At 39.1% G+C, this 22,288-nt stretch overlaps 1 protein-coding gene across 1 annotated transcript; it reads right to left on the bottom strand.

Moving 5' to 3' along the window:
* Positions 1-1,350: 1,350 nt before the first annotated feature.
* LOC137983837 (uncharacterized) lies at positions 1,351-9,693 on the bottom strand. The gene is made up of 6 exons (XM_068831010.1): positions 9,569-9,693; positions 8,684-8,899; positions 8,409-8,548; positions 6,553-7,650; positions 4,514-5,513; positions 1,351-3,885 (listed from the first exon to the last, which is right to left on the bottom strand). The coding sequence occupies exons 1-6, from the start codon at positions 9,669-9,671 to the stop codon at positions 2,978-2,980; spliced, it is 3,465 nt and encodes a 1,154-aa protein (XP_068687111.1). The 5' UTR covers positions 9,672-9,693; the 3' UTR covers positions 1,351-2,977.
* Between the last annotated feature and the right edge of the window lie 12,595 nt (positions 9,694-22,288).

Raw genomic sequence — 22,288 nt, 5'->3', positions numbered from 1 at the left:
ATACAAGGTTTTTGTCCTGCATTATGAGAAACGTGAAGAATTGAAGCTTTACAGGGGGAGTTTTAATGACCGATTGCTATGAGAAGACGATTGTTTTGCCGAAAACTGGAAGGAAGAACAAACTGAAGCCTTCATAAGCATAAAAATAACAATCCCTTGGACTTTTAGGTTTACGTAACCCCTCACTGCAACGGATATAACGGATATAAAGTTTCTCTCCAGACTTTTGTTAGTTTTGAGCTATCTGGTATCAATGCTTGGCTTTTGTGCGAATGATCTTTCTTTTAGTATAGTTAATCTAGTTTTGAATTTTTTTTATCCTGCCGAAAGAAAATTAACATTTAATATCCCCTTGACATTGAGTGGAAAGAAATTGAAACAAGAGTCGTTTATTAAATATCTTGGAGTTTTTATTGATTGGAATCTTAGTTGGAAACACCGAATTGCTCTCATTGCAACTTATATAAAGAGAAGTGTTGGTATATTATCTAACTCCTTATTAGCCTTTATTACTCTTTAATTTATCCTTTCCTAAACTGTGGTCTCATTGTTTGGGGGTAACAAATTAACCATCTCCAGTGCGTGATGCAAAATGCATTGTTTGGGTACATGATTTTTACAAATTAAGGGACATGTCGATGTAGAGCACCTCTTTCTGGTTACCAAATGAAAAAGTACTCAATCTGCGCAACCTGCGTAATCTGCAGTATATAATCTGCAATCTTCACATGACCGCCATGCGCCATGCATGACTGCCATGCTTATTGGTAGGTTAATGTCGTAAAAAAGGTTGCTGTTACACATCGTGGTGAAGTACAATAATAATAAAGTATTCTCGTTTGTTTCACGATGTGGTCACTTGTGACGTAGATCGCGAAGTTTCGACTGCATACCGCTAGTCTTCATCAGGCGACGAGGTCTACTGGTTACGCGTCACCTTTTAAGTAGGTTACTTTAAGCATCAATTGATTTCGGCATCAGTGGTTTCGGGTCAACTCTCGGCTTGTCACTGACCCCATCTAGATGGTTCTTCGAAGATTTATCATGTGCCATGATTGCGAATTTTCTCCTGGCTGCATCAACGACAAAACTGAAGCTGTTGATAGTAAGAGCTCTCTGTCCTTCACGGCCTCTTCGGAAAAAGTAAAGGACTATGTGGAACCAGACATTTCTTAAAAGTGACAGTGAGGAAGAAAGAAAAATGACTCCGCTGGTTTTGAGCTGTCTGAGATGTTGTTCTTAAATAGCAGGTTTATGGGTTACGTTTTCCTTTCCACTTCTTTTCAAATTAACAAGTGGCGCATCTAACACCTGGTTTGATAACCGAAAAAATGTGGGATCACTTGCTAGCTGAAGCCTTTTGCTGTAAGGAGGAGCGTTAAGAGCGGTTTGCTGTAAGGACCGACTAAGGTCTGCAAGATAGAAAAACCCGATTTGCTCATACTTTGCCAGAATAAACGCCAAGGTGAACTAGTTCTAAAAATATGAGTCTCGGGTCGTTTAGGTTTTTATTTATTTTTTCCAGTAATTTTTTATATTTTGCGTGTGACGGCAGCCTAAATTAACGGCGAAATCGGGAATTTTCCAAAACCTTCTGTGTATATATAGAAAGCGGTATTGATAAGATTAACCCAGGTAGTCAGAAGACCTTGTTTGTTTTGGTTATTAACGGTGTTGAATTTAAATAAAATGTTGACGTTAATTCTCGGCGCAATTTTTAAATTTATGCTCTGCTTCAGAGCCTACGACAACCGAATTTAGGCAATTTTCGAAACTCAAAAAAGCACTCTGGTACAAGGACTCACCCATCGAGACTATACTCCAGGAAAGGGCAATCATTTGAGCTGCACATCGGTCGAAAAACAAATTGGGGTAAATGAAACGGCGATTTCCGAGACGACTTTCGAAACAGGTCACTTGAGTAATATGAGCGGCCCTTTGACCTTTCATGTCAACAGTCAGCTCTTTAAAACGTGACTTTCGTTCAAAGAAATTCATCTTCCTTTTCGTTTGTTTGCTTTACTGTCGTGTTTTAAAGTACAAGGCTGTTTTTTTTTTAATTTGGAGGCATCTACTCATAATGTTAAACTTGGTGTGTATATTTTGAGATTGAGGAACTAACTTGAACGGTTACGATATGTTGATCGACGAATTATTCAAAAAGTATTTTACACATCTTCAGTGTTAAGAGCGATGTTAGATTTGATTCATTGAATATGTAAAAAAATATCCCTTACCTTGGTGAGCATTTCTTGGCTGGAAACCACAGTACATGTAGTTTTATAGGCAAACTCAGAGAGAGAGCGCCGAGCCATGTCACTCGCGAGGGAAGCTGTCAATCGACTACGATGTCACGCAATATCACATTTTTTTCGTATTTTTTGAGGAAAGGAAAATTGATATGATATTGTTCAAAATTATAATGAAAATCGGTAATAATTAAAATTAATTATTCGCAGACGAAAAGGTTAATTCCTCTAAACCAAAACCTTAAATCAATGTGTTTCTTCATAAATGGCAGCCCCCTTACTAAGGGCTTGCAGTGGATTTATCTTGGCGTGACATTTAAGAGCAATGGAAGCTTCTTTAATTAATTATTGCCATTTAAATTAGTATGGTGGGGGAGGGAACTTTATTGGTTTGATGATTTATCTAGCTAACCGGCCTGGTGCTAATTACTTAGCTGAGTAAACTGTATTGTGTTTTCCATACACTTTCTATCACTATCTACAACAAACTATTCGACATCCTGTTTCTCTTCATGCTGTTACACAGTTTCGAAATCTGGGGTGCATAAAAGAACTTGCAAGGGATAGGCAAAAGAACCCAACTGAAAGGTTACACGTGCAATTAACAACAACAACGACGACACTCTTTCATTTCCCGCATAATGACGATTATATTAATAATCTATGAAAGATATGATTAGTCATGCCTGGGATACAAGGACTTTCAACTTAAATCAAGAATACAGATCTCAGACGGGGTAGCAACCACATGCGTCGATCAGTTCCACTAATGCAGAAATGTACTCCGCCTTGCGCCTCACGTGGAATCCATCTGTGCACACACCAAAATACTCGCAAACAATCTTTAGCATGGTTATGTTAAGTTTTTTTAAGCTTCCTTTCTTACGCATGTCGCACAGGTTGAAGTTGTCATAAGCGATGGGGTGCTGCAACTGTACTTCATTTAGTACAACCTGACGGGTATCACAGAACTCTTGCTCGTGTTGCGCAGCTTTAATATCGGAATCACTTATCGCCGCAGCGTGACGCAGCTTAGATGCCATTCTTGAAAAGAATGACTGTATCTGTTGTGCGGACAGAAACTCGTCGCTTGAGAACAGCCTAGACCCATCTGCTTTCTTTGCAAAACGCATATCTTTTGCCACTCTCTCAGGGTCTTGCTTGTGACCTTTTTCCTGCCCAAGGTTAAATTTATCCTCCAAGTACTTCTTTTGAGCTTCATTGAATCGTGCGGATTTTTTTGTTGTTTTCAAAGCCCAACCCTCTGACAAGCTGACACCATCCGTCACCTCAAGTGTTCCTGCTTCTAGTGCTTTAGCCGTACTTGTATCTTCCTTTAGGAGAGCGTGGTATGTCCTCTTAGCTTTGTCTAGTAAGTTCTCTTTTTCAGGCATCATTCTACATTTCCCAAAGGACAAGTGCTTTTCAAGACTTGAGTGTCGCTCATACATCTTCACACAACCTTCATTTGGGCAGGAGAACAGAATGGTGGCAGCTTTCTTGTCACCATCGTCCTTCACTTCTTCTTCCAAGGTTCCATTGGGTCCTGGCTTCTTAGAAGTTTCTTGGGATGCACCGACGAAATCACCACGTGAAATGTTGCAGTCAAATCGGCAGGCTTGCAAAAAGTCAGGAACTAAAAAGACAGCACAAGTAGTGGTCTTTATCTATGACTTAGGAAAGCCTATTGCTTTTAAACAGCTCGGGCTTTTCAGTTTAATTTATCATTCTTCGTGACTGGATACGTGCCATGCGCCCATATTATGTGACAGGGATATGCTAGCCCACACCCTACCTTATATTGATCTCTATAGAACAGATAGTCTTTAAATATAATCAATGCCACACGATTAAGTCGCAACGTTTCTTCAACTACCAGCTGGCTAGGTCTTCATAGGGCGACAGCTGGTTGTCCTCCCACTCATATTTGTGATAATGGCATAATTATTATCATATAGCTGAGTATTTTCTTGCTTTGTGGCTGGTCAATTTGAGTTCCGTAACTTACTGTGCGGACGCAGAGCGAGAAATCACTTTGCCTTACACTAAATAAACATGATATTAGCCAAGTTCAAAATCATTACTGTAAGTAACGGATCCCACCTTTTCCCTCGATTTTCTGTCCGTGCGCTTTTCCCTTGAGGCATAATTCCGAGAACAAAACTTGGTCCGTAGCTCACAATGCGAACAGCGTACTCAGCTAATAAGGTGAATTAAACGACGATTACTTTTTTCCATTATACTCTTTTAGGTTTTTTCCTTACCATGAAGCTTAGATTTGCTTATTTGCTTTCCTCGGCCGACGTCAAAGGCTCTCCAGACCGTCACCACGTCGCTAGAAAACTCAAAGTTGTTTAACATGCTTACACCATCCATTTTCACCTGAGGCAGTTCGCAAGCGGCAACTGCAGCATCGACAACAGCAACGCGGACCCCGGTGACACCTCCATTCGATAGGATGGCTGTTTTAAATTCTTTGGCGTTTTGCACATCATGCCCTTCATTGATGTATCTGCGCACATGGCCTTTGATAGTCGCTGCTTTTCTGTCGCAGGCCCCTTTACCTCCTTGTGGGTCACTGAAATCCACTCTACGGACACTGACCCCTGTATTCAACTTCATTAGAGAGCACGATGCTATTACAGCCGAGTTATGATAGCATCCGGCGTTATCCTGGCGTAGGAAAGCTGTGTCGATTCCGGGATTCTCCTCTTTCAGTGACCTCAAGGTATGTTCAATAATGCGCACTACAACAGAGCTGTCTTGTGATGTATTCTCGACGATGTGGACAAAGCTCTGACTTTCATACCGCCCATTGATTTTTCTTGCAATGACACTGATATGCCAAGATATCCCGCGCTTTCCAAACCAATCAGACTGGGACTCTCTGTATTTGACTGGTAAAAATTTCATTGCCCAATCCTGTGTGATAAGGACAGTGGACTCATTTAAAGCGCTCAAGCACACAGTTCTTGCTGCGTCTTGTCTAACACTTCTGAGTTGGTGGGCTTTCCAGGACTGGATTGCCTTGACTGCTTCATTCAGTGTGTGCGAGAGATCTTCCAGCTCCTCAGGCGCGAACTTTGCATTTGACTCAACTAGGTATCTTTCCATACAGTAGAGGACATCCCTGAGTCTTTCACACTGCGAGCACTTGAGACTGTGGGTGTGTGAGCAGAGAGATCTTAGTTCACTGTCGTTGCTGTCGCTCAGAGCATGTTCACTGCAATGGTCCGCCACAAAGGAGCAATCAGATACATGAACCTAGGAAAACAATACACTCGTAGATTTAGATGTAATATGTCAAAAACGAGTGCGAGTGTTTTCAGCAGGGGTTTCAAACACCGAGAAACAGATAATTATAGTTTGGAGGTGTTTGGAATCCCTGATAAAACACGAAGCACGAGTTTTTGATAGGACTGCTCAATTTTTTTTAACAAAGTATGAGTTTAATGTGATGATCTTTTGTTTTATCAGACAAGTGATAGGAATTTGTAAAGGAAATGAATATTCAATATTTGGGTAAGTTTAAAGGCAGAACTTTTGAATAAATTGACATAATAGGGCGTGGTGGAGAGCGAATCAGAATCACGTCGTCTTCGCCCGCCAAAATCGTCTTCCCAAGAAAGTGATTCGGTTAACGAGGCCGTTCCAGTTGCAACTGAATATAAAAATAATTGGGCTGTGAACATTTTCGTCGAGTGGCTGAGGTTAAGAGAGGTACAAGTGCTGGTTTTAGGTTGCGGTGGACTTTTCAAAGACTACGAACCACACGAGGTTCAAGCCTTGAGTACTGACCTTGCTGAAATGGATGCTCTTTCACCGAACTATTAGAGGTCCAAATTCGTTTTTAATCATCTGGACGCTAATGATAAAAGGTACTGCGAAAGTTTTATGTTGAATATCCCAAATTAAAATGCATCATGTACTGGTAGTTAATTTATCTGTTTTTTTCAATTGTCTTTATCAGTGTTTTCATCAGTTTTTGAACTAATCGGAGTAATCTTGATCTGGCTTTTTATTGGGTATCAAGAAACATGCACGTGACCAAAATGGGGCAATCCAATTGGCTAAAGTTGTATGATTATGAAATGCACCGTCATTATTGTTATATTTTCAAAGCAATTAATCCACAGACCGTAGCAAATTAAATAAAAAGCTAATAACTAAAAAGCACTGTACACTTTGAGTTAAACGGATATTTGTTCTTGGGATATGTATGCAATGACATCAAGTGCACGGAATGTGGTGTACTTTGCTGGAGTAACAATAGCATTTTAAAATCACTGACAGTCAAAAACACCTTATAGTCAGCCTTCAAATATTGTTTCCCCTCCTTCAGAGACACTTCCCAGCTTTTAGCGATCTCTCTGTCAAGCCCCTTATCTTTTAGGCGTTCCACAATAAGAGACAGATCTTCAAAACCTTTCGCGCCATCTGCCGCAATGTAATCTAGCCCCTGTAGGGACTTCCTCACGGTAGCTGCACAGGCGGACAGGACTCTTAGCATGGTTGCTGGGCTGAATGGAGTAAAATCTGTTTCCGCGCAGTAAGCCTGGTATTGCTTTACTAGCCTATTGGGAATCATCGTCCTGATGACATTTGGAGTCTCTAGTATCTCCCCAGAGGAGAGGCGGAGGTACCGCTGACCAAACGGGAGATCCTGGATGACATGCGGACTTGTTATGTAAGTTAAAAAATGATCAAGCTGCTTACTTTCCACTCTCATCCTAGGGCTTCTTACTCGGGGTATTTCGGCCCCACGCCCATAGTGAAGGGAATGCTGTCTTGCAATTTTAAATCGGTATTCGGTGAGACCTGGTATGTAGCTCTGGAGGCGTTTAAACGATGTCTGGTCCCCCATGATTGATAATATTTGACGTCTCGTTTCCCAGGAAGATGCGTTTCGGTAGGATTCTGTCAGTGCCTCAAGATATTTTTGCTCCTCTTGCTGTTCGCCAATACCCAGTTCCTTCTCGACAGAACCAGATTTTCTTACGGCCTCCCAAAGGTAGCTTGCATCTCCTGGGGCAATTACATTAAGGCCAGCAACAATTAGGGACTTCGCCTTGGATACATGGTTAGCTCTGGTACGTACGCTGGATAACTCCCATCGTCTTTTGTGTGGCCCGATCGTATCAGCATCACATGAACGTAGGAAGTCATTCAGGAGAGAACGCTTTGTGGCCTGACTGCTTTTGGGTGACTCGTTGCCACTAGAAGTTTCACTGCTACTCGCTTGACAGTCGGGCTCATAAAGGCTCACGTTCTCTAGTGACGAGTGGTGGAGAGAATCATCAAGTTGATCATCGGGCTGAGTCAAGCTCTCGTCGTCAATCGCCAAGTGAAGGATTGAATCAACTAGTTGTAATACGTCTTCTTGGCTATCTTCATCTTCTCTCTATGTGTTAAAGAGAAAACCGAATTAATCAGGGAAAAAAGACAATGATTTCAGGCTTATGCAGGTAAAACAGTTAACTTGTAGTAAAATTCTTCATGGCGATCAAGGGAAATAGTCTCTGTTGTAAAACGTTTGCACCTAGGCTACGAATAACGCATAGTATTTGTTTTCTCGCAGTGTGCAAAGACAGCGGTAGTCAGCAATAATGAAATAACGGCGTAGTTGCAAATAATTCTGCTCCTTCTTCGTGGCGTTAACTAGAGCCAACTATTTAAGTATACTTAATTACTTGTTTGTAGCTTATTTTCTGTTTCTTTTTTTCTCAGTAAATTTTTTTACATGTATAACTGTGAAGTCAAAGCATTCTAATTTTTGTACCTCCTCAGTAATTGTTTTGGTAAGTTAATTTTAGGAAATAAGGAATGGTTGTTGTTGTCGAGGAGTAGTGAAGAGTTTGTACAGTCCACTCGGATAGATTTTATGACCATAAACAATTTGTGCAACAGTAACTAAGGGCGCGTTCGATTGACAATATTCCGGAATAAGGATACGTGGAGTAATGATTAAAACGGTATGTTTCGCGCGTTTCGAGGCAGCAAGGATTATAAAAATATATTTAAAATATCATTTTAGCGGATCTGTGACAATTTTAATGTGAATCTCTGTAAAAACGAAGGATTTCTAACTTATATTCCATGTATTCTTATTCCGGAATACGGTCAATCGAACGCACCCTAAGTTTATCAGGAGTTATATACCTGTACGATATCTTCTGAGATCACCTCTTGGGCCCCAACGTCATCAGGGTCTTCGACTGACTCTGAAGCGGAGAATGGGGTGGACAATGTCACTAGCGATGCCACTTTCTCCAGCTTCCGTCTACACTGCTTGCATATTTCTAAAGAAAAGCGAAACAACAGCAAATCTGTAACTGTAACGTCTTTTACACTCTCTATTTTTTTAACTTTTGTTTTACGTTTCTTGAGTAAAACACATCAATTTTGTACGACAGAAATATGGGTAGTAAACTCACGTGAGCCTACAGGAAGCAGCACTTGGGATTGCTGGTGAAGCAGTTTGGAATGACGAAGAGATATTCCTCTCTCCCCTGACACTGACTTGCCATGCGACGACCATTCACTTGGGGCAGTACAGTTTGTTTTGTTCGAGCGCCATCTGATGCCAAGTTTGTCGCGATGCCTTGGGCAAATCGTAAGTTCAAGGTGACCTTCGCTGATATCAAAAATGCCTTTAAATATGAAATGGTTACAAAATTAGGTACTGATGTAGGAGCCACCGTATATGGGAGGTTTTGAAAGCCCGGTACAGACCACTTCTTATTTGTCCCATGGTAGCCAGTCACTCTCGCTCTTTTGTTTGTTTTCAACTGAAGAAGTCTTCAGGACCAGAGAGCCCAATCTTCTTGTGAACTCAATAAAGTTTTAGTTTCGGTTTGAGATAGCTGACCGCAAAGTTGATCTTATTCATCGAGCTACAATGTTATCGTAAACTGAAATTTTGCACTTTGTCCTTGAGTTATTATTCCCTTTTGAACTGCTGCTAATGGTTTTCCTAGCTGAACGGTCAGCAAGGATTATTTGAAAGTATAGGACGTTTGCAACCAACGTTTGAGACACCAATAACAACAGAGAAATGTACGGCTTCTAATTGACGAACAAAAGAACCTAACGAGAGATCTTTTGTTTTCGAACACAAACATGGCGACGATGACGTCACGTGAAAACCTCCTATGAACTTGGAAATAACACCCAAATCAGCCAAATCAGACCAAATAAAGTTTGCGATATCTAGGAATATATTGATGTTCAAGTTAAATAGTGCTAGCCAAAAAACAAATTTAAAAGGAGCCTTTGCCTGTCTTGTGCAAATCTACAACGCCAATAGTGGTTATACATACCTGCCCTTGCCAGTAACAGCTTTGACTCGGAGTCTAAACCAGCGTCTCGAACATTGTAAGCACGTAAATGTCCTTGAATGGGTTTCTTGCATTTGGCGAGCATGACACTCTTCACATTAGCTGGATTGTCTACGCTAGGACCACATGTTCCCCCTAAAATCTGACCATATTCACATGAGGCCATATTCTGTTGGTACGGCTTGTTTCAGAAAATGGTGAAACCGGCAAGTACCACGCGTACATGCAGTTCCACGGAATAGAGCGAAACTCGGTTTGTATGTGTTTCGCTTAGGACCTTCCGTTTCTGTAATGTGGTTTTTCAACACGTTTGATTTCAATCCAAAATGACGAATCATACACACACAGTCGTAAAAAAATTCACTGGTACACTAAAACGCACACGGTGAAGATGAACTTCCACCAGGCCTCGTGTTTTTTCTTGGTAAAGCGTTACGTAACAACGGACAGCGGTAGTTTGATAAAACTACTGTGTTTTCCAGCCAGGGCAAACTCACTTTGGTAAGGGATTATAGATTCAAAAGCCCAGCTTCTTCTTCTTCTAAAGGTTGTTAAAACTGTGACATGTAGGTATTTTTGGTTAAATATGAAAAACACAGGAAATTTTAGATATTGCGTGACATCACAAAAGTTGGCTGTTCACAAGTTGCCTTACCTATTTGCTTCAAGTCTGATGTGCAAGTGGCTCGGCGCTCAAGCTTTGAGTTCGCTAAAAAACAGCGGTCTCCAGCCAAAAGAACCTCACTAGGGTGCGTAATATTTTAGTTAATTGACTGTCGCTGTTAATAGTGGCGTTGTATAAAAGCATTTATAATTCGTCGATCAACAAATATCGCGGTAACTGTCTTTAAGACAGACTTAAAAGTTTCAAATTTCAAAATATAACCCCCAAGTTTTAACATTGCGAGTAGATGCCACCAGATTAAAAAAACCCAACCTTCTACTTGAAAACACGACAGAAAGCAAACGAAAAGGAAGATGTATTAAAGTTTTAAAGAGTCGGATGCGGATACTCCATTGACATGAAAGGTCAAAGGGTCGCTCACATTACTCAAGTGACCTGTTTTGAAAGTACTCTCAGAAATCACCGTTTCATTTACCCCAATATTTTTTGCGACCGATGTGCAGCTCAAATGATTGCCCTTTCCTGGAGTATAGTGTCGATGGGTGAAGCCATGTACCAGAGTGCTTTTTTGAGTTTCGAAAATTGCCTAAATTCGGTTGTCGTAGGCTCTGAAGCAGAGCATAAATTTAAAAATTCCGCCGAGAATTAACGTCAACATTTTATTTAAATTTAACACCGTTAATAACCAAGACAAACAAGGTCTTTTGACTACCTGGGTTAATCTTGTCAAGACCGCTTTCTATATATAAACAGAAGGTTTTGGAAAACTCCCGATTTCGCCGTTAATTTAGGCTGCCGTCACACGCAAAATATAAAAAATTACTGGAAAAAATAAATAAAAACCTAAACGACCCGAGACTTATATTTTTAGAACTACTTCACCTTGGCGTTTATTCTGGCAAAGTATGAGCAAATCGGGTTTTTCTATCTTGCAGACCTTAGTCGGTCCTTACAGCAAACCGCTCTTAAGATATCTGTCGATTCTGTCTAAATTCAAGCAGGGTTGATTCATTTTATGGCTTTCCTTTTTGTGTTTTCCTTTTTGCAACTGTTTCGTTATTAATTATGGTAAAATAAAGAAAGGAAGGTAAACTAGTTAGAGGTTTAAACGCGTTATAAGATATTGTGTGGGAAATCAAATACCGTCGATTATAAAGCCTAAACAATGCTCAATTTAAGTTTCATTCAATAAAGTGAATAAAAATGACTCACCTGTGGTGTATTCGTGTGCCTTTTGGAGCTTATTACACCGTTTCGGGAATTCCGTGTTTTCAGTGTTTTCAATGTTCTAAGACGAAGTCAAGGCTGCACACTACGATTCCGACCGTTTTCAGCTCAGAGGCGGTTTGCGACTCGAAAATCCATCCCAGCCAACATTTTTTCACGCAAAGCTAAAGCCACATCATTTGCGAACCTCCGTGAATGTTTCATCGTCAAAAAACCCCACGCACTTGGCTGGAAATGAACATTTTCTGCTTCGATTTCCACGATAGCTGATAAATTTAACTGCAACTGATGACCCGTGAAGACACGGAGCTTGGGTCCGAGGTCAAATTAACTCCACCCGATGAGGTACAGTCATTACACACTTACCCCATCCCCACAGCGGCTTCACGTAACAGCTCCATGGTTACGAGCCAAGTGCGTGGGGTTTTTTGACGATGAAACATTCACGGAGGTTCGCAAATGATGTGGCTTTAGCTTTGCGTGAAAAAATGTTGGCTGGGATGGATTTTCGAGTCGCAAACCGCCTCTGAGCTGAAAACGGTCGGAATCGTAGTGTGCAGCCTTGACTTCGTCTTAGAACATTGAAAACACTGAAAACACGGAATTCCCGAAACGGTGTAATAAGCTCCAAAAGGCACAAGAATACACCAGAGGTGAGTCATTTTTATTCACTTTATTGAATGAAAGTTAAATTGAGCATTTTTTAGGCTTTATAATCGACGGTATTTGATTTCCCACACAATGTCTTATAACGCGTTTAAATTCTCAACGGCTGTCTGTAGTGACGCGAGCCTGGGCTGCCTATGGCAAAACGTCTTATGAAATGCTTAACGTCAGCGTGCAACCCACTCGGAAATAGATTGCATTTATTAGCCAATCAGAGCGCGCCCTTTCTTGAAGGGATGTTATAATAAGAGGTCAATATCCGTATGCCTGGTGTAAAGCGTAGTCTGCTTTTATTAGCTGTAACACAGGATAATGTCCATAGAGTACCTACAATACTTAATACCTCAACTATACGTGACGTGTGTACAAATTCTATATCTTATCTGAAACGGCTCGGCACCTCGTCGATTTCCACTTTTCAGGGAGCCTATATACCCTTCATCTTTAAAAGGATTTTTTTTACCGTATTGTAAAATGACCTTTTGTAAGTTACGGGCGCAATAAAATACTCTTTTAAAAAAAATCTACACACGTCACTGATTAACCAGATATATCTCTAATGCACCCGAATCCTGCACAGAACAGGAGGAGGAAAATATGTTAACAATATAGTATTATTATTATTATTATTATTATTATTATTATTATTATTATTATTATTATTATTATTATTATTATTATCATTATTATTAAAATATACGACTCAAAGTCATAAGTGGGTTGAGTTTGTTGTTTTCCTACTCTGCTCTAAGAGGTTTTTCTCCGGTTTCCCCTTTCTTAAAAATGAATGTTTGATCTTATTTAGTGAAACTGATTACATTTATATGTTCAGTGTCCCCAATTAGTGCCTCAGCAATACAAAGTCTTGGCACCTTAATAAAAGTCATTATTATTGTGTGTAAAAAAACTACACAGGAAAAATCTTAGACAATCAGTGCACTTCCCTGTTAAAAAAAAAAAAAAACGACAGAGAGAGCCAGCACAGACAACTGGAGAAACTGTGGAAGCGTATTCACCATGCAATCGAAGTTGTGTAACGACCTTTGGATGTGAAAGCTGATGACTATCATGGGTGAACAGTCTGTGACGATCCAAGAGACAGTGAGGAAATAAAACTCATCCTGATCAGTCCTTAATACACCACTGCAATTTGCATTATACTCAGAGCGATACTGCAATACTTAGAAACGTGCCTGACTCGAACCAAAACGAAAGCGCTTTGGGATGCCATAGATGTCATAGAGGAGAACAAAGTCACCATACACTAGGCCCCCAAAACACCTAAAATCACTCTTTTGCTCTTGACCATTCTGTTGCCATGTGCTTGTTAGTTGCTTTAATTCCGTCGTTAGCATGGATACTCTCTGTGTTCAGCAACTGCCTAACAGTTCGGTAAGTAATAAAGTGTGTCCTTTATTGTAAAAATCATTAATAATTCATAAGGGTGACAGCCAACGGAAACGCACTATTCAGGTCACATGCATAGTCTGTAAAGAGTGATAACTTTCAACTGCTTGAAAGCATGGGGAGGGTTTGAAAGGGTAGCAAGGAGAAGCTGGGGTTGATGAATGAACTAATACAATAATTAAATAAATTATATACAATCACTAGTGGTTGTAACAAAGTATACAACCACGTGTTCTTTTTATGAACACAATTCATATTACTTTTTTTTGACAGACAGACAGACAGTTTATTCTCTAAAACATAAACAGGTTTACAGAGAAGTATAATGAAGACTTAATGAGAAAAGGGGAAAAAATAGTTAAACTAATACCTTGCCCTAACAGTTGGAATCATATAAAAATTACCTAATTAATTAAGTGGATACAAAAGAATAAAACACAGTACACACACACACATGCATAAAAGCAATATATAAATTAAATATGAGCAAAATAAAGCAACCATGTCAATCAGCATTTATTAGTATTGGGATAAGTAATGACTGAAAAGGGAATTCTTAAAAAGTTTTTTAGAATGCCTAGAGCGGATGGAAAGGGGAAGATCATTCCAAAAATAACTTCGTTACTTCTCATTTCCCACTTAGGCCTAATCACTGAAACGAGTGCTTAGGCTTAATCAGGAATCAAGTGCTATTTCGAGAAAAGCGTAGTTAACACGTTCTCGTTGTACTCGATTTCGAGTGCTATCCCCACAAGGAAGCATTGATCCGTTGACCAAACCGTAAAATGAAGGCTATAATGTCACAGTATTGCATGGTCCTCATCACTAAAACCACCGCTTAGGCTAAATCAGGAATCGAGTGCTATTTCAAGAAAATTGTAGTTAACCGAACCGTACAATGAAAGCTAGAACGAGGCACGTTGTTGACGCCACGTTTAAAGAAGAGGTATATTGCACAGTAATTTGTACAGTTCAGTTTTATTTTGGCGTATATTCTTCACACGATCTCGTAAAAAGTGTAGATAACGGTGCCGTAAATGAAAAACTAAAATCACTGAAACGAGAGCTTAGGCTTAATCAGGAATCGAGTGCTATTCCGAGAAAAGTGTGGTTAATTAAATAACCGAACTGTAAAATGACTCGATCGTCGCGCTTTAAGAACGAGAAATACATATCAGCAAGGTGATTGATCGTGCGTTAAGATGCATCATTGTTTTTCACTCGATCATCATGCTTTATGAACAAGAAATACATACACACCAATCTCCTTCGCTCTTTTTGTTTGACGCGTCAGAAAGGAGAAATACTGAGAACCAGGAAAACGAGTGCTTATCCGCGTATCCGCTAAGCTCGGTGTTTCCAATGCGTATCTGCGCATCCGCGTATCCACATAATTTAGGTTTTAGCTTCAAGGTGGCAAGGTATTCTGCAGTTAAGTCTTCCAAGGTTGAAAGAGATCAGTAAATGTACTGGTTGGGCACAAGGATCACTAAAACTTTAACTTTAAAATCCAAGTGTTCCACTGAAAATGTGTATGTCAATTTAAGGAAATCATTGCCCGAAAGTGAGATAAATATTCAATATCCGACGACAACCTCAGTACAAACATTCAGTAGAACGTAAGACAATACCTGCATGATTTCTCTTGAAAGCACACGCCAATGCAACTTTGTTGCATGCAGGCTTTTCTAACACATCGGCGATACTGCCACAAAGTATTCATTTCACAAGTTGGGCCCCTACAATCTCTCGCCTTTGGCTCGAGATCGTAAAGCCCCATACAACACTGCCGCTCATGTTGTAAACATTATATACAACACTGCCGCTCTTGTTGCAAACATTACTTACTGATTAGTATAAGGAACATTATGCAATTGCGCATGCTCACTAGCTCGCTAGTTTGAGCACTCTGGCATGGCTTAGATTTACCATATGTGTGGGACATTTGGGGTGGCTTTATAAGCGTAACCACCGTCGAAGACATCAGCCCTGCACTGATGAGGCCCAGAAGGCCGAAACAGTACTGTCTACATATTAGCCCCCAGAGAGCGCTCAACGACAAAGGAGTTGGAGCTGGTTATATATATAGAGAGCAGAGTGGACTACTTTTTCATTACAGATCTACAAGCTTGTTTCGTAGGAGCATGGCGCTCCCACTCTTCGGGATCTTATAATTCTATCTACATAAACGCGTTATTTATGCGTTTAATTTTTCACACTTGCTTGCACAGTGTCCAGTTCTTAATTACACGTTATTTAGTAAAAACTTACTTGCATGTCAACAGCTGCTTACTAACTCTGACCTTTTGTTAAGTGTGGCGTGCTCCGCGGGGTGGCAAATTATGTAATAGTTCTTAAGTGTGCATAAGTTACATCTTTTAGTAGTGTTAGAATACGCACGTGCTCTGCCTAGAATTTTCCAAGTGATCTTATATTCTGTTTTTTCTTTATTTAAGCGCCATACACATTTGCTTAGCTCAGTTTGATTACTGTATTTTTCTGTCTTAAAAGATTGCTTATGGTTGGCGAACCTCGCCTTAAAGTCCGTGTCCGTATGCCCTACATAGTGCTCAGTCCCCTCGCTAGATGTGACACAGGCCTGGTACACAGTGCCCTTTGCGAGACACTGGTTGTCGAGTGGGCAGTTGCATAGCCTTCCTTCGCGTGTTTCTGCTCCTGATTGTAGTAGTAGGCGCTTATTTTTTTAATCTATTACGCTTTTACAGTTGCATGCCTAACGTAAAAAGACTTCCACACTGGAAAGACAATTGATTCTTCAGCCTTACATAGTTTCAAATGATTAATAACTCGTACAATTTGGGAAACCGGGGGCAATAGCCAATTGTTCTCGTGTTTCCAATCTGAAGTAAATGCGTCAACCGCTTCTGTTCCAGGCTGATAAAGCCTGGAGTTAAAACGAGCAAGCTTGTTGTTATAACAGCAGGCGAACCTGTCCACGGAATGTGGGCCCCACTTAACGTCCAACATTCTAAAAAAATAACATAATTTAATGTATTATCATCAAAAACTATGATTCTACTCAGACAACCGCCTCTGCGTTCAGTTCTCTAAGAATACATTTCATTTCCAGTGAAATGCAATTTGTTAAACACAAAGTGAATATCTCTAAAACTAGAGAAATGAAGGAAAAAAGATTGAAGTAGACAGTGAATTATCGTAAAAGTAAAGATACTTGACAGGCCTCAATTTTTACAGAGATGAGAGGTGAAAGTTTCAGAAATTCGAGTACATAAAATTTGTTTATAGTTCTAAAAGTCTTCCACTTTTAAAAATATCAGGATATTATGAAACTCTGTTAATTCCTGTTTCCATGCAAGAACACTTTCTTTTTTTATGATCACAACACAGTGAACCTTCTTTCGCAAAGCTCGATAAAACAATGCATGTCTTTAAACTGCATTTGGTCATTAAGATCCTAAATTTTGTTTTGATCTTTCCTATTGGCCGTTCCGAAATTCAGCAGGGAACTGGGGCGAGTTCCAAATTTTAACTAATCGATAAACTGACACTACCACATGAAAGATCATGTTGGGATTTTTGTCATTTGGCCAAGTATGGTGCTTTTAGGGTGAACAGAGACCTAGTTATGGACCTTGAAACATGATTCAAAATCCATACAGGCGTCTCTAATTTTGACACAGCGTCCCCCAAAACCATATAAACTCTTAAAATGTTTATGATTTCCGTGATACTCTTTAAAATGGGCAAACATAGCTATTTTCATCGCAGCTTCTTTCAAATAGTAGGTACATGATGGGATTTTACAGTTGTCACTAAACTGATAACAAAAAAAAATAGTGTTTATATGGTTTTGGGGGACGCTTTGTCAAAATTAGAGACGTTTGTATGGATTTTGAACCGTATTTCAAGGTTCATAACTTGGTCTCCGTTCACTCATAAAGCATCATACTTGGTCAAATGACCAATCTTAACATGATCTTTCATGTGGTGGTGTCAGCTCATCGATTAGTTAAAATTTGAAACTCGCCCTAGTTCCCTGCTGAATTTCGGAACGGCCAATTGTTTCCCATAGAAGTAGCAAATTCACTGTTATCCATTTTTTCCTTGATTTGAACCCTCTGAGTCGTTCACGTACTCCTTTTAGGAAAATTGGAATTAATTTTACTGCTCTTGTCTAAATAGAATCGAATACAACCGTGATCCGCAAATGCTGGGAACGAAACGGCAACTAAACTGAAATGGGATTGATTGCCTTTTTCTTGTTTAATTCGAATTTTGTACTCATTTCTGTTTTTTTATTTTTATTTTTATTTTTAGATATCTTGATAAGAACAAAATAACTCAACTCCCAGAAAACGTTTTCTCAGGACTCACACATCTATCTGAGCTGTACGTATATTGCACCAGATATACAAAATATGACACGGCTTTGCGCTTCTCCACTATACTTGTGTGACTTAGTTATAAGGTGACTTACACAGCTGATTTAAATAAAGTCGTCACAGTGATTTCATGACTCTGAGTCGATCACGGATTCATCTTAAGACAATTGGGATTCATTTTACTGCTCTTGTCTAAGTAGAATCGAGTACAACGACGATCCGGGAATGCTAAGAATAAAACGGCAATTAAAACTAAAATGGTGTTAATTGCATCGTTCTTCTTTAATTTAAATTTAGTACTTATTTCTAATTTTCATTTTCATTTCCAGATATCTCAGGGAGAATGAAATAACGCAATTCCCAGAAAATGTTTTCTCTGGACTCACACAGCTATCTGCGCTGTAAGTATATTACCCTAAATACACTTTCACAAAAAGAGATATTACCCTAAATACACTTTCAAAATATGATACGGCTTTGCGCATCTCAACTTTACAAATAACTGTGTGACTTTGTTACAAGGTGACTCATACAGCTGAGTTAAATAAAGTCTTTACCGTAATTAACCCTTTCATTTCAAGAATTCAAGTGCATTTAAGCCTTTGCCTTGCATGCAAGATTAATACTAAATGTTATTCCAGACTGTCACTTTGGTTCTTTTTGCATAACCTTTCATTTGATCTTAGCTAGGTCCCCATTTTCTATGAAGGAGAAAATAAAACAATTATATTGATTGCCACCGACACACATTAATTTTTGAGTTATTGAAATGACAATATCCCCAGCGAAATGGTAACTATATATAAACTACGTGTATAAAATTATTAAAATTCGAATTGTTTTCGGGAATTTCTGAGGTTAAAATATTTGTAAAACCGACGTTTTGACCAGTTTTATTGGTCTTCTTCAGGTTGTTTAAATAATGTTATCAATATGGCGGATCGTGTTTAGTCGTTCAGCTTGGTGAACGCACATGACGTATCATGACCATTACAGGACGTGTAAATGATGTCAAATTGCAGGCGAAATGAAGGGAAAAGATTGTAGTAGACAGTGAATTATCGTAAAAGTAAAAGTACTTGACTGGCCTCAATTATTATAGAGATGAGAGGTGAAAGTTTCAGAAATACGGGTACATAAAATTGTTTTATGTAATGTTTAAAAAACGAGCAGGAGTGTTTTATCGGGTTTAAAACCACGAGGCGCAGCCGAATGGTTTTAGACCCGATAAAACACGTGCTGCGAGTTTTTTGTACGGCTTCAAAAACATTCCTGAAAAAGCGTGTGTCAATAGATTTCATAACAATTATGCTTTCGTGAATGTTGGAAATTTGCATACGAGATCTAGAAACACATTTTGGGTATAAATTAGTATGCAAGACAATCAAATCTCACACGTGTTTTGAACTTTTCTTCTTCTAACTGAAGAGGACATGGCGTCCTGTTCCAGAGCTTTTCGGAAGCCTAAAAATGCCGAGGAAGAGAGGAAATTAAGTATTGTCTAATATGCCTTTACCAGATTACTGTACTAATGGCACAGAGAATTTTTCCAGATCTGTATTTAACAAGTGTACTATTAATTTTGTGCAAAAGTAAATTTTACTGTGTGTGAAATTGGTTGAAACAACATTAAATATGCATCCACCATTTGTTGTGTCAGTTGCGTTTTGATAACTAATTAACATTCATAAGTCACGTGCAGTGTCTTTATATCTGATAAAACACCGCATACTAATAAGGATGAGATTTATCGATATAAAGTCACTACACGTGATGTATTATCAACAATTTGGTAGGTCAATGGGCTTATGAATTATTAATGAGTTTTTGAAAGTTCCAAAAAATCCTCCCCTTTTAGAACTATGAGGATATTATGAAACTCCGTTGATTCCTGTTTCCATGCAAGAACACTTTCTTTTTTTATGATAACAACACAGTGAACCTTCTTTATCAAAGCTCGATAAAACAATGCATGTCTTTAAACTGAATTTGGTCATTAAGATCCTAAATTTTGTTTTGATTTTTCCTATTGTTTCCCATAGCAGTAGCAAATTCACTGTTATCCATTTTCTCCTTGATTTGAACCCTCTGGGTCGTTCACGGACTCCTTTTAGGAAAATTGGAATTAATTTTACTGCTCTTGTCTAAAAAGAATCGAATACAACAGTGATCTGCAAATGCTGAGACTAAAATGGGATTGATTGCATTGTTCTTGTTTAATTCGAAAATTGCACTCTTTTCTAATTTTGTTTGTTTTTAGATATCTTGATAAGAACAAAATAACTCAACTTCCAGAAAACGTTTCCTCAGGACTCACACATCTATCTAAGCTGTACGTATATTGCCCAAAATATACAGAATATGACACGCCTTTGCGCCTCTCCACTTAACAAATAATTGTGTGACTTAGTTATAAAGTGACTTACACAGTTGAGTTAAATAAAGCCTTTACAGTGATTTTATGGCTATAAGTCGTTGAAGGATTTATTTTGCAATTGGGACAATTGGGATTAATTTTACTGCTCTTGTCCAAGTAGAAATGAGTACAACGATGATCCGGGAATGCTAAGAACGAAACGGCAATTAAAATTAAATGGCGTTAATTGCATTGTTCTTCTTTAATTTAAATTTAGTACTTATTTATATTTTTTTTATTCCTAGATATCTCAGGGAGAATGAAATAACTAAATTCTCAGAAAGCGCTTTCTCAGGATTCACACATCTATCTGCGCTGTAAATATATTCCCCTAAATAGACTTTCAAAATATGATACAGCTTTGCGCCTCTCAACTCGACAAATAACTGTGTGACTCCGTTACAAAGTGACTCACACAGCTAAGTTAAATAAAGTCTTGACAGTAATTAACCCTTTCAGGTCAAAAATTAAAGTGCATTTAAACCTTTGCCTTCTAAGATTAATACTAAATGTTATCCCAGTCTGTTACTTTGGTTCTTTTTGTAAAACCTTTCATTTGATCTTAGCTAGGTCCCCATTTTCTAAAGAAGGAGAAAATAAAACAATTATATTGATTGACACTGACACACATTAATTTTTGAGTTATTGAAATGACAATATCGCCAACGAAATGGTAACTATTTATATACTAGGTACTTAAAATTAAAATTTGAATTGCTTCCGGAAATTTCCGATGTTAAAATATCTTTAAGTCCGACGTTTCGACCAGTTTTACTCGTCTTCTTCAGGTTGTTTAAATAATGTTATCATTATGGCCACAGTTAATAGAGGGGAATGGTTTGGAAGCTCGGCAAACATCAAAGGAGCAAACAAAGATGCCAAGATTTAGGTTGGAAAGTCCACGAACGTGCACAATCTTTTGCTTTGCGCTTATACACTATGCATGAATTACGTAACCAACACGTTTCTATTGGTTAGTTCCTCAGTACGGAGCAAACAACTATTGTGTTTTGTGCACGGTCAAGGGCAAAAAAGAGAACAAAAACCTACAACAAAGAAATTTACCGGGTTTCATAACCATTCCCCTCTATTAACTATGTTATGGCGGATCATTTTTAGTCGTTCAGCGTGGTGACCGCACATGACGTATCATGATCATTACACGACGTGTAAATGATGTCAAACTGCACGGGAAATGAAGGGAAAAGACTGTACCCCGCGCAATTTGACATCATTTACACGTCGTGTAATGGTCATGATACGTCATGTGCGCTCACCAAGCGAAACGAGTAAAAACGATGCGCCATATTGATAACATTTTTGTAAACAACCTGAAGAAGACCAGTAAAACTGGTCGAAACGTCGGTTTTTAAGATATTTTAACCTCGGAAAATCCCGGACACAATTCAAATTTTAATTTTTATAGAGATGATAGGTGAAGACTGCGTAAACACATTTCGCATTCAAAACTAGCCTAGCAATTTTTAAATTCATGAAAGTGGAGTTAAAATACAGAAGGTTTGCGAATTCAAATGATGCGATCTTCAAGGCAGATCTTGCGAGCGTAAAATGCGATGAAAGATCATTTAAGATGTCTTGATTCTTGACAGACAAAGTAGCCTGCGAATACAGGCGCCTATTGGAAGGCAACGATCCCGGGGGCTGGGCACTTGCCCGCTTTCTTCGTCCCCACCCTGGGGAATTTAGACAGCTTATGTGTCCCCCACCCCGGGGAATTTGCCCATTTTTTAAAAAAAAAAGCTAATGCCCGGGAGTTAGCCGGGTGGGGGGGGGGGGGGGGGGGGGGGTTGGGCACTGCTGGAATTGACCGATGCATAAAAGTCCTTCACTTTTGGAACTATGAGGATAATATGGCACTGTTAATTCCTGTTTCCATGCAAGAACATTTCCTTTTTTATGATCTCAATACAGTGAACCTTCTTTGTCAAAGCTCGATAAAACAATACATGTCTTTAAACTTCATTTGGTCATTAAAA

Source organism: Montipora foliosa, chromosome 13 (assembly GCF_036669935.1).
Source record: "Montipora foliosa isolate CH-2021 chromosome 13, ASM3666993v2, whole genome shotgun sequence".
Lineage (NCBI taxonomy): Eukaryota > Metazoa > Cnidaria > Anthozoa > Scleractinia > Acroporidae > Montipora > Montipora foliosa.
The sequence above is the reverse complement of the archived record's forward strand: the minus strand, read 5'-3'. Positions and strand labels throughout refer to the sequence as shown.